Genomic DNA, 16,018 nt, shown 5'->3' on the forward strand with positions numbered 1-16,018 from the left:
CTCGAAACTACCACACCAATGCAACTATCAACAATTTGGAAATAGGTCTTGATCAAGGACACATGATAAAACCAGTGGAAATGTGCGTCGGCCATGGGTGGGGGGAAAAATGAAATAGGAAAAGCTAAAAGTTTCTAGTGGTTAAAAGACTGCTTGAGGTTCTCCTTGACTTCCAGATAGTTTCTCCCTCTCAGGCTGTTTCATTCAATAAGATCCCAGTAAAGGAGGCTTATTAGAAATGAAAAAAAAGTATTAAAAATGAATATTAATAAATGTTTAAATTTTAAAAAAAGATTAAAAAAAAGGAATGGCTTGCTTTAACAATTTTTTTAATTAAAAATATTTTCCCCCATTTGAGTGAGCATAGAAAGTATACTCCTTACATGCTTAGCAGTGTTTTGACCCCAGTAAACATCTTTACCTTAGCAAGTATAATTTATTGTTCAAAGCCTGACTCCAGTTGCTGCTGTCCATGCTGCCAAACCAAATTATATGGTCACTGTGCAATGCATACTAGGAAATGATGAAGTAGTGAATAATTTGTTTCAGATTTTTTTTTTCTCACTAACTAAATTTTCTGGTGATTTAGCTATCATGGGAGAAGGTCTGGTTCCTATCTTTCCTTCATAGCTGAAGTTGAGAGAGCAGCTTCTCTAGAGAAAGTTGCAGTGCTTTTTACCTCATTCTAACAACCACATTCTGAAAATGGATGCCATGGCTTTATAGAAAGCATGCTGTGGTGGCAGCTTGTCCCCAAACACATTCCCTTTACCAATGTACAAACAACCTGTGCGCACTTGAACTATTTTAATTACTGGCTGTAATTATTCCCTTCACTACTACCTCTGCCAAACTATGGAGGAAAAAGTCAAATTACCTTTTCAGAGCCAAATATGGCTGTCTTAGATGTATTGAGGATTGAGGAGTCCTTAGCTATTTGATGAATTTAGATGCCAAACTGGCTATTTCAAGTCTGGAAAACACACACACTTAACATATGCTGGCTCTTTTGAGCCTGGAGTGGGGGGAGGGGGGGGAGAAGAGAGACAGAGAGAGACAGAGAGAACGAGAACGAACTTACTAAAATTGTATTTTCCCTTTCACTAAACATTTGCTTTTTATTTCATGAAATCAACATTTTAAGATGAATCTTGACTTCAACAAACTCATAGCAAGTCAACTCTGCACTCAATGGAGAATTTAAGTTCCCTGAGGGCATGGATTTTTTGTTTTTTGGTAATATATATTGATTACAGGTACAGAATCAAAAGTGGTCCCTGTGATGCCAAGTTTTGCATCTTTATATTCCCTTGTTGTGAGAGGGCTTTCTATTAAGGAGGAAAGGAAGACTGCTAACATTTCAGTGAGTTATATTTTGAAAAATTAAAGAACAAAGTCTTTTTTTTTCCAACCCCTACCTTCCATCTTAGAATCAAGACTGTGTATATTGGTTCCAAGGCAGAAGAGTGGTAAGAGATAGGCAATGGGGGGATTTCAGTGACTTGCCCAGGGTTGAACAGCTAAGAAATGTCTGAGGTCAGATTTGAACAAAACCTTTTAAAAAAAAAAAAAACTCTTCCTTGTTTTACACAATTAGAGGATTATGAAATGAACTGGTAAATGGAATCAAGGGGAGGACAAAGCAAATGGTTGCTGAGGCTACAACATGCAGCCGAGTTCTAAAAAAGGCTCCTTTTAATATTACTTTTTTTAAATGCCTACATTTCATATGCCAAAAGATTCTACTCTCCCTGGCACGTATTATAGTGAGTCAATTAGAAATGAAATAGGAAAGGCTAAAAGTTTCTAGTGGTTAAAAGACTGCTTGAAGTTCTCCTTGACTTCCAGATAGTTTCTCCCTCTCAGGCTGTTTCATTCAATAAGATCCCAGTAAAGGAGGCTTATTAGAAATGAAAAAAAAAAAGTATGCATATACCCATGTATATACACATGTATAAATGAGCTGTTTATATATATACATGTTATATATGTAGGCAATTCTCATTACTTGGAGAGCTAAAACTATAGGTTTGGAAGGTTGAGGTGAATTTTTAGGTTTTTTTCTAATACAATCAGAAAAGACTAATAATTAGAGCTGTTAGCAAACAGAAGTAGGCTGCCTCATGTGGGTGGAGTTCTCCATTAGTGTAATTACTTAAGCAGAAGCTGGATGACCACTTTCATGAATCAACTGAACAGCCACTTCCCTGTCAAGTGAAGGGTTGAGACCTTTAAAATCTGTGCCAGCCCTGTAATTTTATGAGAAGTAGGCTCATACTACCTAGGTTTTTTAGTTGGTGCTTGCCAGAACCTTTATGGGAGAGCTTTCCAAAAAGTTTGTATGGACCTTACCTGAACTTATCAATACATCTCAGCCTCTTAATAGTTTTTCTTTCCTTTTCTTCTTCAAACGGCTAGGATAAGACTGATTTAGTTCTTTATATTATAACCGATTCCTGCTCCCTTCAATAAACCTTTTTCTGAAATTCTAAGAGGTACTAAAATCAATCAGGTTTTGAGAATTGGTATAGTAGAAAAAGTCCCGGTTCTGGAGCCAGAGGGTTGGCTTCCAATCCTGCCTCTGCTCCTCACTCTCTTATGAGACTCTGAGCCTCCCTTTCTTCCTCTTGTAAAACAGGGTTGACTTAGATACCCCCAAGATCTTTTCTAGCTCTAAATCTCCGATTCTTGCAATGTCTGGCTCCAAAGTTTTGTAACTCTCAGATTAGCAAATGGTAGGCTCAGAGAACTAGAATATAGGCTTGTCAGTCTTCAGCCAAAGCACTTGGAATTGTCACAGAAATCTAATTTTCCCTTCCTCAAAACCATCACAGAAATAAGAAATGGATAAGTTAGTCTATAATAATCTGTACCACTAAATCTCATGTAGTGAATCCAGGTATATTCAAGAATTAGCAATTTCTCATTTCATTTCCACCCTGCCTACATTCCTGGTATTTTCTGGTAATCCTCGACATTCTGGACTACCTGTTGGTTGATTCTCACCTTTGTTTCCTTTCTTCAAGAGGAATGGTGTCCATCACTTCTAGATGAGGTGTGTGTGTGTGTGGGTGGTTCCATGGCAAATGAACATGAGAAAAAGTAGAAGAAACTCACGGGCAATTTAATGTTAGGAATGGTGATTTGGGGCTTGTTTAATGAAGCAAGTAATTGTGAATTTAGCCAGAACACACTCTTTATAAATTTTTATGCTCTTTGCACTTGTTTCATTGGAGGGGGTACCAGTGGCTGCACTATAGGTTGAGTTTAGTTTTTCTTAGCTTATGCCAAAATCATTTTGAGGCAGTAAATTAATTTCTCAAAGCTCTTCTCCTATGTTGCTCCTTATTCAGGTTTCAAACCATTTATAATAACTAGAAGATTCTGCTGAGAAAATAGTGAGTTATAGACTGACACTGTGATAGACTCATAGTACTCTAGAACATCTCCCAAATCCAATACTCCATAAAAGATACTGTATTTAACAAAATGATTTTTATAACATAATTGCGTGCTTTATTGAGATACACAGTAAAGCAGTATATAATACAATAGTAAGGCATATATTTGGTGAAATCTGATATGTTGTGAAAATGCAGTAAAACTGAGATTTAAAAAAATAATTAATAAATGTTACAGTGTTGGTGTTAAAACACAATATATCATGATACCCAAGTAAGAAAGCAGTACTGGATAACAATGATGTCACATGCCATATGATGTTTGTGTTTCAGTTACATTGATTATGTTTTACAGTTTAATACTCTGTGGTTATAAGGAACATGAAGTAATGTCCAAATTATGCTTAAAAAGCAGCAATAAAGCTCTCAACTTTTATTTAAATATTTTGACACACTCCAAAACTAATGTCTAAAAGAGAAAACAAAAAAAAGATGAAAACAAAACCGTGCAATCCCTTTGCCTTTAATTTTAGAAAGAAACTCAAACTTAATATCAGAAAGTAATGAAACCCCTTTCCTAAAAAAATTTTTTTTTAAATGATAACTTTTCTGGGAAATTGGAAGGGGAGGGTACAGGGAAGGCCTGAGCCAAATATATGGTATTAGGCCATCAATGAGAAGAAAAACAAGAGGCAAAAATGAATCGGAATTTAACTCAATAGTTGAACTTTGGGTTTTCTGTAAAAAATAAACAAAAAAAAATAGACTTAAAATGAAGAGATCAGTTCACACAATGGACAAGTGGTGATGATGTGAAATCATCTGTACATAATTGTCAGGAACACCACAAAACCAAAGTGAGGTAGAAATAGCATGACAAGCCATGTTGGATGTTAATTATCATTAAAAATAATGAACAAAACCCACTCTCCCAAGATTAATTACACTTCATATAAGAGGTAACAGATTTTCAAAATTAACGGGTCACACATTGAGTTCCTATTTACTGAATGATGAAATCATAGACTCGTAAAAATGACATAAAAATTCTAAAGCTTTTACTACCAGTCTTTCTTTTTTCTTCTGGGGTTATTTATTTATTTTAAACAATTTAATCGGTCTTCCGTCTTCCCAGCTGCAAGTCATCCTTACTTGTGCGGTATTGTTTGCAGAGACTGGCAAGGGAGGAAAAGACAGATGATTCGGGTGTCTCAATTAATTATGAATATTTTCCTGATTGTCATGTGGCTGCTTTCTCAACTGGCCGCTGGAAAGGACTAACTCACAGTTTCCATAGGATTTCTTTTCACTAAAAACTGCAGCTTTTTTAGACCTCATTGTAATGGGGAAATGTTGGAAGCACCACTTTGACAACTTCTAGGAGAGTGTACTGCGTGGTAATTATCCAAGTATTTACCTATATTTGCAAATAATCCAATCCCTAGCTTCACACTATAGACTGCTCACTAGCAGAGAGCAGCTGAAAAGTCCTGTTTCCCTAGACCCTCTCCCTGTCCTCTTATAACTTACTGTGGTGGGGGGGAAAAAGTGCATTGTGATGTTTTGCCTTCCTTTTTGAGGATTTTGATCATTAAATGAATGGTGATTATCTCCTGGGCCAGAATGTTTGACTACATTAATCAATGTATTCATCTGGTAGAATAGGTCCTATGTATTCATGTGTTCTTTAAAAAAATAATAATAATAATAAACAAAACAAACCTTTAGTGTTGAGTTGCCAGTGGGAAAAGCTTGAATTAGCACCTGGAGCCCTGGACAATGACTTAATGTGGGAGGCTCCTCCCAGCTCCAGGGTCCCGTGAGAACCCATCTTAGTCTAGGCACATCAGCCAGGGCAGCTGTAAGCAGCTGTCTTTTACTTACAAAGTGGTGGGAGCATCATTGAACTGCAATGCAAGTTCAGTTTTTTCCCCCCTTTTAAAGGATGTGTGTGTATATCTGTTATATATGAAATATATAATATACACACATGTACATGTATGAAAAACCCTTGGCTAGTCCCACCCAGACAACAATAAAAAAAGAGCAAGATAAAGCAGTCATGTTGGTGCTATTACAGGATCTACTCTCTTTAATATGCAAGGAAAAAGAACACAAAACATGAATCTCTTATATGGACAGAGAGCTAAAAGGATGCAAAACAATGCACTGCCTCAAAGGTGTTTTTTTTTTTTGTTTGTTTGTTTTTAGGGGTTTTTATAAACAACATTTTTTTTTTTATAAAGCACACTGTAGTTTACAATCTTTCTTTATAACTGTTATAAATTTTTTAAACAACCCGAAATGCGTTCCATATAAAGAAATGGCAAGTTATTTAGCTATCAAGATTTTACATGTAGTTTTCTTACAACTTTTTTGTACAATTGCATAGACGTGTAATACCTGCCATTGTTAACAAAACAATAACAGACTTAGGAAACTACTGAAATCTACAGTATAGTACCACTACCCTTCACAAAAATATAGATTTTTTTTTCTTGTAAACTCTTACTGTCTAATCCTCTTTGTTGTATGAATATTATAAAAACCATGCGGGACATCAGGAGTTGTAAAACATCTATTCTAACCCTTCGTCAGTCATGACTGTAACTAAGGTTTCCATCGCTCTGCCCAAATCATCTGCCATGTGGAAAAGGTTTCCTACATTGTGTCCTGAAAAACAAAGAGAAAGAGAAAGAAATGTTTTCACATGACGTAAGAAATCAACCCCTCGACATCAAGCAATTTGGAAATCATACATGTATTTTGGGTGTGTGCACAGGCAACACAGAAGCTGCTTACAGTTTGGTTTCTACCCACTCCTAGTAAGAAGCAAAGCCACATTATAGACACGACACCTGTTAGTATAAACATGAAATTCAGTTAGCATTCCTATTAGAATAAAATTCAAATGGAAAAAGTTCAAACATTGCTTTTCAGGACTTAAGAAATGATAGTTTGCTACGGGGACTAATTTAAACCATAATCTTTCCCCAAGCTGCACAAATGTACTTTGCTCTTCTGATTCCTGCAAGCTAGAGTTTTCCTAATGTAATACTTTGAAAGGACATCCAAAGTATTAGAAAATATCACCTGATGGGAATTTCAATAGTGGGTTTTCCAGCTGCTTCCAGACTTGTTCCAGTTCCAACTTGAATCCATGCATGCACTCTAGGGAGGGGGAATAGACCATTGGCCACTAACTAGGACTTCATCCTGCCCTCGTGTGACCCAGAAAGTACTCTGGGTCAGCTTTGCTCAGCTACCTGTCTGAGTCTTTCCAGAGGATCCTTCAAAACACTTCTGTGGCTACTTAAGTGACCTGAATTGGGCGATGAGAAATTTATCTGGATCCCCAATTTAAGAGTTAACTCCTAGGCTCAAAGCAGATTTGTAAGATCTTTCCAGAAAGCATTGCATTTTTTTCCTCTTTGCAACTGTTAAAAAGGATAACTTAAGTTTTTAATGAGCTACCTAATTATGAAATCTTCAGGAGCTTTTTGTTGGTGAGGCTGATATATAGAAAGAATTTCCTTCCTCAGTTTTCTCATTTGAAGGAAAAATAAACATCTGAAATTATTTCTCTTGTATATAGTACAAATATTGAAGTTGGAGACCTTCAGGATGGAGATCACTTTTAATGTCTAATCACTGGAGACTAGGGATAACATGAAAGAAACATTATGGCATGGAATTTGATATTATATAGATTTATCTCAAATCCCACCCAACTAGGAGCTATTATTATATTTGGGTTATCACCCAATTATAGCATGATAGTAATCAATAACCTGTCGTATAGCAAGGAATCTCAGTAAATTATCCATGAAGTACACCCTGACTTATGAATTATGAATGCTTTACTGAGTTATTAGCTCAGAATATATCCACTTCATATATTCCCACAATAATTTTGCTAAATAGTTCAATAAAATTTAAGTGCAGACCATATAAGGATATATAGCCTATTCTAGAATTTATTTTGATAGATATCTATAGCTACTTTTTTTTTAAACCCTTACTGTGTATCTTCCAAGGCAGAAGAGTGCTAAGGGCTAGGCAATGGGGGCAAGTGACTTGCCCAGGGTCACACAGGTGGGAAGTATCTGAGGCCAGATTTGAACCTAGGACCTCCCGTCTCTAGGCCTGGCTCTCAATCCTGAGCTACCCAGCTGCCCCCTACTTTTTTTTTTTTTTTTAAACAAAAGGGAGATAGAATTTGAGAGACCTCATGGAATAAAGCACTTGGCTGTTGATGGCCCCTGTTCAAGTTGGGGTTTATTAAAAGTTTAGTACCATTTAACTATTATATAACAAGACTGCAAAGTTAGTAAATTTCTTTGAACTTGCTATACTGAATAATTTTATTTTAAAAACCACTTTTATTTTTGGCTGAATCTACCAAGGCATGTGCACTATTTCATGAATATGGCCAATGGCTTGGCAACCCCCTAGTGACCACTTCAATAGCCCTATGCTCTAAGTTATAAAAATCACAGGGAAACACAACAGGCCATTTGCTGCTCCCTGTAGACCGGAGCAAATGTCAATTGGTGCCACTGGACTCCAGGGTACCCTCAACATAATTTCTGACTGTTTCCCAGCTCTGCTATATATCCCTGAGCAATCTTATTTGTGTATAACGCATTCACAGACAATAGAGAGATGATGCAGTGATTATGGCCACTTTACTTCGTTATCACTTTAACTGTTAGAACAATATCCCTAACAAAGAGGAAATGTAAAACATAAAATATGAGATTCTTGCAGGTGAAATTTAATACAATTTTCTAGATATATTGCAAAATGCAGAACAGGAAACATCTTGAAAAAAATGTTCAATATTGAGTTTATTCTAGTCTTGGTCTTGGTGTTTGCAGAAACTAAAAAGTACCCATTTTGGCAGGTGTGCTTTATGATGTAGGTTCAAAAGTAAAAGCAGTAAGACATATTACATTTGATATATAAGCAAACAGTGTATCCTGTATCCCTGCAATGATTTTCAGTCACTACAAATATTAGTCAAATTTTAAATAACTGACAGGGAAACATCTTTATTCCACATAACAGCATAGAATAAATATGGCCATAATCTATAATTAGAGTATGCTATCTGGAATTGATGTTCATAATTCTTAAAAGGAATAAATATGGATCCACCAAAGTTTGGATGTCCATCATTACTGTGCTCAGTATAAGATGAGCTAATGTTCCCGGTATATTTCATAGATGACCTCTGTGATTTCTTTTATGTTTTCAAAACTGGGAAAAATTCAGCCATTTTCGGATATCCCCAGTGTGGAGCCTTCAGTAATACTCTTAAACTTCCCTGGGGCCTACTTTCCTCATTGAAAAAGTGCAGGGTTGGAACAGATGGTCTCTTAGGTTCCTTCCAGCTCTCATGATCCTATATTCTATGTACTGAGCTATGTCAGAGGTCAGGTCTTTCAACTTTACAGACCTGGAGGCATAAAGGGAATTTGAACTGAAGCAAGGGAAAAATCCCTATCTTTGAGAAAATGCTACCCAGAAGATATAAACACAAATCCGTTTGAGAGCAAAAAGTCTATTGAAATGTGGACATAAACAGATTTGTATCTTGCTTCTATTATGCCATATATGATTGTAGCATTAATGATGTCATACATTTCACCTGACAGATTTTTATAAAAGTGAAATAAAAATTTCATGCCATTCATATAGTAGGCAATGAACAGAGTCGTTATTCAGACCTTTGTAATCAGCTGTAGGCATAAACTGACACACAAATATATCTATAGAAGGTATTAATTTAATTGACTCTTAAGTAGGTATTGTTGAACACAAATATAACATATATTGAACTTTTATTATATTAGGTCAGTTCTCTGCTTTTCCAATTTGGTGCTAACAGTGACATATTTAGTCTCCCATACACCATAAATGTCAGAGGAGGCTGTTTTTCATGTGACTGGAATGGAGATTTCCTGGCAAAAAGCCAGTAACTAAACCACAATCCAATACATCAAATTTTCACAAAAATAAAATTCCCAAGTAAATGAATGGCATCAGATTGCCAGAGCAACGTCTGAACACTGCATATCTTTCCCTACTTATCTTTTAATTTTTTGAAAAGTCTGATTGATTGTCCAGATGAGTTATTTCCCATTTATAATCTGTCACAGTAACTTGGTTTCTGAAAACATCAGGGAGATTTTTCCATTCATAAGCATCCTTATGAGCATAGAATATTATTTAAAAGTCAATTGTATCTTTGTGCAAACTATAGTGTTGCACAACCCTACTCTGACATACATTTCAAATCACCTTATAATACAGAATATAGGCTAATCCTCCATCATTTTTATTTGACCACCAATATATAATATCTTACTATTACTCTATTATATCCAGAAATAAAAAACATATGCCTATTTTGTGCAACCTGCATCAGTATGGCCACACAAAGAGTCTGGAAAAGCAATCTGTATATGAACACTAGAAGGTCCTTTAATCTTCATATAAACAAATCGATCCCTTGATGTAGCTGGGCCACTTTGAAGATGTCAGTGCCATTGGCTAGGAAGTGCCTGCACCATCTTGAGAGCCCAGATTCAGAAAGGAAGGTCCTATGTTCAGTTTTTAGGCTCTACTTCCAGTAGTTAGCACACTAAATTATACATAGTAGGAATCTGATGGAATTTATAATATGACCAGGTTCTATTTGGTCATACCAGACTTGACATATGCTTTTTTTTTTTTTTTTTTGGCAAAAGGAAACAAGTACATTGGAATTATTTAGCATAATGCTATTAGGATAGAAACCATAGTGGGGTAGCTACTGGGAAGGGAGTTCATGCAGAGAGGGAGGGAGATCCCTTTCCACTAACTTCTTGCTATCCCCTTAATTTTATTTTTTGGTCTTAAAAAAAATGCTCAGCAGATAAACTCAATTAGTAATAGTAGTTATACAGGATATATAACTTGAACTGGCATTTTAGAGCTTGACCAATTCAGACTCCCTTAGTCTTTCCAAGTTAGAATTTATTCCTTCCTTGTATCCCCTCCGTAAAGTCACCTCATATATTCTAGATGTGAACTTCAGCTTAGATGCAATTAAGAATATTGGTTAAAATAAATGAAATTTTTTGGGGGGGAGGTTACATTTAATTGTAATATCTATATATCTCTATCTATCTACACACACACACACACACACACACACACACACACACACACACACACACACACATCTGGAATGGCTGAGAAATGAATGTTTCCTCAAATAGGTTTTGTACAAAGTATCCTCTCCCTTCTCCCCCAGACTGCATGTATAATTGGGGGGAAGGGAGGGGGAAAAGTATTCCTTACAGAATGTCAGTTCTCACCTCATTTATTCTAAACCTTTGGTAAGGAAAAAAATACTATGATAAATAGCAGACAGGTAATCTCAAAACACCTTCTCTTTCAATAGTCTCTTGATTGGGTACCGTAATTCATCTTTCACAAAATGTATGGAAAGGCTCAGAGCAGCTGCAATGGAAACCTGGAGACCATATTTAATGATAATGTCATGCATTATACCTTATTCTCATTTACAGGGATTAAAAACAACCCCATCAAATGCTAAAATCCATTTTTTTACACAAATCTGAACATGTCAGACATCAAATACCTTCCTTTTCATTTCTTAATTTACACTCCAAATTATGGGCAGTAATGGCTTTGATTCAGCAATGCTTATCCTAAAATAAAAGATGCCTTTTGTTCTTCAGTTTCTAACAGGTTCAACTTTCTGACCCTGAAAGGGAAATAGTACATTAACCAGAAAGAGGGAACCAGCACCATCTCTGGCTCAAAAAGCTAGAGGTCCATGCCCAGAATGAAGTTCCATTATTGGTTTAAAAAAAAAGAAGGTAGTTTGAGGCTAGTCGAGGTGACCGCTTATTCAGGCTGTGAGAAGAGCAACAAAGACAAATATTACGATTCCAACCTGTGGACCACAAAGGGCTGTCATTTTAAGTTTCCTCCTCTCTCCCACCATCTTCCTGGTGATGGCAACTATGGCGAACAATTCAGGAAGGTTCCTTGTGGGCGGAAAGTTCAGTGGCATCAAATGTCTTTCGGTGAGGAATGCACTTGGGCACACAAACACACACATGCACAGTTATGGCACAAATGCCAAACACAGAAAGCAGGATGTGACAGACATGAAGCCATGGCAGTGAGCCTGAATCTCACTAACCTCTCTCATTGGCTTTCCAGGGGCATTTCTTCCTTTAATAACAGAGAGGGGAAGAGGCAGAGATATCAGAAAAGAGAAACAAAACCACGTTTCAATACAGTTTATCAGTTAAGTGTTTCACTTCAGAAACGAAGGTAAGGCAAAGCAAAGTTTCTCCCCCCGCCCCACCTCCAAACGTAAAAGAAACTCAAATAAAATTTTATGTACCCTTAAAAGCAATAAGAATAGAAAGGTAACCCAGTCACTAACACAGAGTATGTTTCTATTTGAGACCCAAAAAGCAAATAGAGAGCAAAGCATTACCAGAAATCAGGGTATTAACTGTGATAAAAATGGCACAATTTAAATCTACTAATTGAAAGTGAAGCTTCATGCCATTAATTTGAAGTGCTACTATGTAATACTCATTCAGCATTCATGTCTCTTACCCAACTAGATAATCAATAAATTTAAACATAAAACCCACTTTCCAGCTTCCTGTGTCACCAAACACAAGTTGGTACCTGCCACTAAAAGTGGATTCATTTCTCATAAATGGATTTCGTGCATTTGGTGAAAATAAAGAACAGAGACAAATAAAGGACAGATACAGAAAGAGGCATAACAGGCAAAAAGGAGGAAGGGAGCCCCCCACCCCCACAATGGAGTCAGAATGAGCATCTACCTCCAATTCTTTCCTAATGATTCAATGATCCACACACTATGGATCAATAGTCAATCACTAGAGGGCTCATTGGCCTTGCTAGTTTTACAGGGCTCAGTGTCTTGTATAGAATGATTTAAAACAAACAAACAAGAACAAAACTAGTCACAGAGAAGTTGACACGAACATGTACTACTGGACAGAAAAATGGGCACCTTTAACTATATTTGACACATGAATATAATGAACATAGTATTTCTTTTCATCTCCAGTGCTTCCTGTCTGCAACATGGAAATGTACTAAAAATGGTCTTCTTTAAGAGCTCTTTTCTAGTTTAATTCAGGACCCCAAAACTACTTTTAGAATTTTCTGAGGTTGGCCAGATGTGAACATAAATATTTAGTAAAGATTCCAAGTTTGGCACTATCAGGGTTGATGCTCTCCCTGCCAAGAATAGAGGAAATAAAAAATGAGTGGCCCCTCCCATGATATTCCTACTGTCTGATTAGAGTCACAGGAAGAGGGAAAGTAAAAAGTGGCAACCACTGAGGTCACGGCACTGAGCTATCCTCAGTGGTTTTGCTAGTAGGCTGCTTGGCCTAGTTTCATCAACCTCTCTGGCATGTTTACTAGGAAGTGCCAAGCCCTGGCTCATACTTTTTGCTCTATTTAAGGCTATGTATTTAGGGAGGAAACATTTACTAGAAAGCACTCCTTTCTACTTTAAGAATGTAATTTAAGTCCTGGAATATAAAGACTGAATTAAAAAAAGAACAACAACAAAAAAAAAATGCGTAGCTTTGTCAAAGAATCTTGGCATTAGAAAGGCTATCAACTTATATTTGTACTAGATTCCCTTTTACAACATCACCAAGAAGGACTTATCCAGAAAATGCCTGAAGACTTCCAGAGAAGGGGAAGTCCCTACATTTTACAAGCTAGCTCATTCCAATTTTAGATAATTCTAACTGTAAGGATAATTTCCCACATGTCAAGTCTAACTAAATCCTCTTCTTCCATCTATTGTGCCTAAGTTCTGGTTCTAAGACCAAGTCAAATCCTTCTATCTATCTTTATCAAATACTTGAAGACAGGGATGATTACATCCTAATTCACCAAAGCCACAAATCTTCCTGACCTACTTAAGCCTAAACATGCTGTTCTTTCAACTGATCCTCACATGGCATGGTCTTATAGACCTTTTTAAACTATCTTCTTTATGCTCCTTTCAGTTTGTCAATATTCTTTTGAAAACATACTGCTCAGATCTAGATACAATATTCTAGACCAGGACTTTTTTGGTACCCTAGACCCTTTTTGTTGGTCTGGTGAAGCCTATGAACTCTCAGAAAAAAAATTTTTATATGAGACTGCTAAATTTTAATTAGCATTTAAAACTCATAAAAATGAGTTTTTTCCCTCCATACCTCCTAATACCCACCAACTTCTTGATTTACCCACAAACTGACCAGTCCAGGGTATATGTTTGCTTGACACTAAACAAATACTTTCAAAGCCATAAATACAAGTAGCCCTTATTTTTTGAAAAAATGAACCATTCAAAGATCTTTATTGTGTGTGTGTGTGTGTTTCCTACATATTTTTTCGTATTGCTGAAACATTCCTATGTTTTTACAAGTCTGTGAAACAACAACAAAAAAAAAAGCTCACTGGTAGCTAAATTTTTTCTTTGAATTTCTAAGTTTAAAAAAAAAAGTAAGTACAAGGTAAAACTCATGTTTTATAATAATGATGTCTTAAAGTATGCTTCCTAAGACCAACAAAATCTCAATGAAGTCTTAGAATGTGAAATAAGTGAAAAAGGAAAATACTGGGAACCATAAGATTTTGCAGGACGATCTTTTTTGGCTCTGAACAAAAGTTATGGTGAAATTTTTGAGAACCACCAAAAAATGATCAACTTCTCTTTGTGAAATTGACCTTACTGATGAAAATTTATTTCTTCACATTTCTTTGTCCTGAAGGCTAAGGCCTCTGGCAAAGTGTATGGTCCTAAAAATTCTTAGTGATTGTAAAAGTTTCTTCAGTAACTCTTTGCAATGAAAGAAAAAATAATGTGATATCTTGTCTTTATTTTTTTACTGAATACAATTTAACAGGGCATATTTTTACTTTTGTGTGTGCATACTTAGCTAAACATATTACTTACGTTATAAACTCTGCCAAATATTCAGACTATTTCTGTTTGGATAGTTGTGTGTGTGTGTGTGTGTGTGTGTGTGTGTGTGTGTGTGTGTGCGTGTGTAAATAAGTTCAAAAAGATATTAAAACTGCTATAATACAAAGGGAGTAACAGTTTAAATTTTTTTTCCACATAAATTAAAAGACAAAGAGGACACATTAGGTGTCTCATCTGAGGGAACTCTAGAAAGACATGGCACTGGTAGAGGGGATATCCATGCTGATGAGATCATGGCTCCATGGAGAAATCAAAGGAATGTACATAAAACAAATATTAGTCACACATAGTGTTTGTGAAAAAAGAAAATGACAAGCCTAGTTCCAAAGTGATGGTGTTTAAAAGAGTAGAAGAAAGACTTCCATGCCTGCATTTGTCCTTTCTCCTGTTGCTATATTTAGGCTACTATATAATGATCCCAATTTATAAAAAGTTACTATAATGCAAAAATATGTCAATTAAGTACAAGAAATGAGAGTTCAGTTTGTGGGATGGAAAATGTCTTTGATGTAGAGGCAAAAGACATTGATAAAAGAAAAAGCATGTGTGTTTGTATTCTAAAGAATACTTTCTAGTCATTGGAGACTAGTACAACAAATGTTTATTAAGCCCCTTTTATAGACATAAAATTCAGACAAGGCTCAGTTCTTGTCCTGAAGAAGCTTACAGTTTAGGAGGGGTGACATATATAAAGAGAAGCAGTAAAATATACTGGAAGGAGAAGAAGCCAAGAAGTTGAATTGTGGGCCTGCTCCATACTAACTATGACCTTGGGAAAAGTCACTCATATCTCTCTTGGCTCTGACTTTCTCAGATGTAAATGAAAGGAATTGGATTAGATAATCATTTCCTTTCCAGTTCTAAATACTATAAGTGGTGTGTAATATAAAATTAACAATATAAATATTTTTGTAAGAGATAAGAATATTTTGTAGGGTAAAATAAGCACCTGAAAAAGACTAATAATTTGTTTGTGAACTGCCATCTATAAGCTCAGTTTAGATACTTAAAATTTTGGCTTGTCTTTGAAACTTGAGTTGATTGGTTTATAGACCAATCACCTTTGTTTAGGAAGCATTTCTTAACACTGTCTTACACATACATAATAAAACATCTTATGCTTATGATAAAGAGATCAGAGCTCTATTAAAAAATCTGTCCTTCTAGAGAATTCACTTACCTACATTATAAAGGTGTTAATAATTTCAGTTATTGGCTAGGATTTGGAAAGAACTGTTTTAGATAATGTTATGTATATTTATAGAGCTATACATATGTATTTGTGTAGCTAACATAAAATATTATTAGCTAGAGGAATTGTTTAAAGTAAATTAAAACAAAAATTCCCAAGAATTTGTGAATACTTTAGATTATTAGATCAATCAGGAAAGGTGCATATAGTTTTTAAAGGTATATTCACACCTTAAGGGTGTCTTGGTTTATAATTACTATTAGAAAAGCTAATCTTAGAACTAATGGTCCACTGACCATTAGTGATAATATAAGCACATACAAAGAAAGGGTTGATCTTTTGGAATAAAAGACAACT

The 16,018-nt window shown here is 35.7% G+C and overlaps 1 protein-coding gene across 4 annotated transcripts in view; it reads right to left on the minus strand.

The window, feature by feature from the left end:
- Nucleotides 1-3,490: 3,490 nt before the first annotated feature.
- Nucleotides 3,491-16,018, minus strand: part of DMD (dystrophin) — a 1,921,557-nt gene continuing 1,909,029 nt past the window's right edge. For 3 of the 4 annotated variants that reach the window (XM_044670154.1, XM_044670158.1, XM_044670156.1), the window contains one exon: nt 3,491-6,074. In XM_044670154.1, coding sequence (XP_044526089.1) covers nt 5,980-6,074 — 95 coding nt within the window. In that variant the 3' untranslated portion in view covers nt 3,491-5,979. Of the gene's footprint in view, nt 6,075-11,625; nt 11,658-16,018 lie in introns of all 4 variants that reach the window. The other variant, XM_044670155.1, reaches the window with a different exon arrangement.

This window comes from Gracilinanus agilis, chromosome 3, assembly GCF_016433145.1.
Source record: "Gracilinanus agilis isolate LMUSP501 chromosome 3, AgileGrace, whole genome shotgun sequence".
Taxonomy (NCBI): domain Eukaryota; kingdom Metazoa; phylum Chordata; class Mammalia; order Didelphimorphia; family Didelphidae; genus Gracilinanus; species Gracilinanus agilis.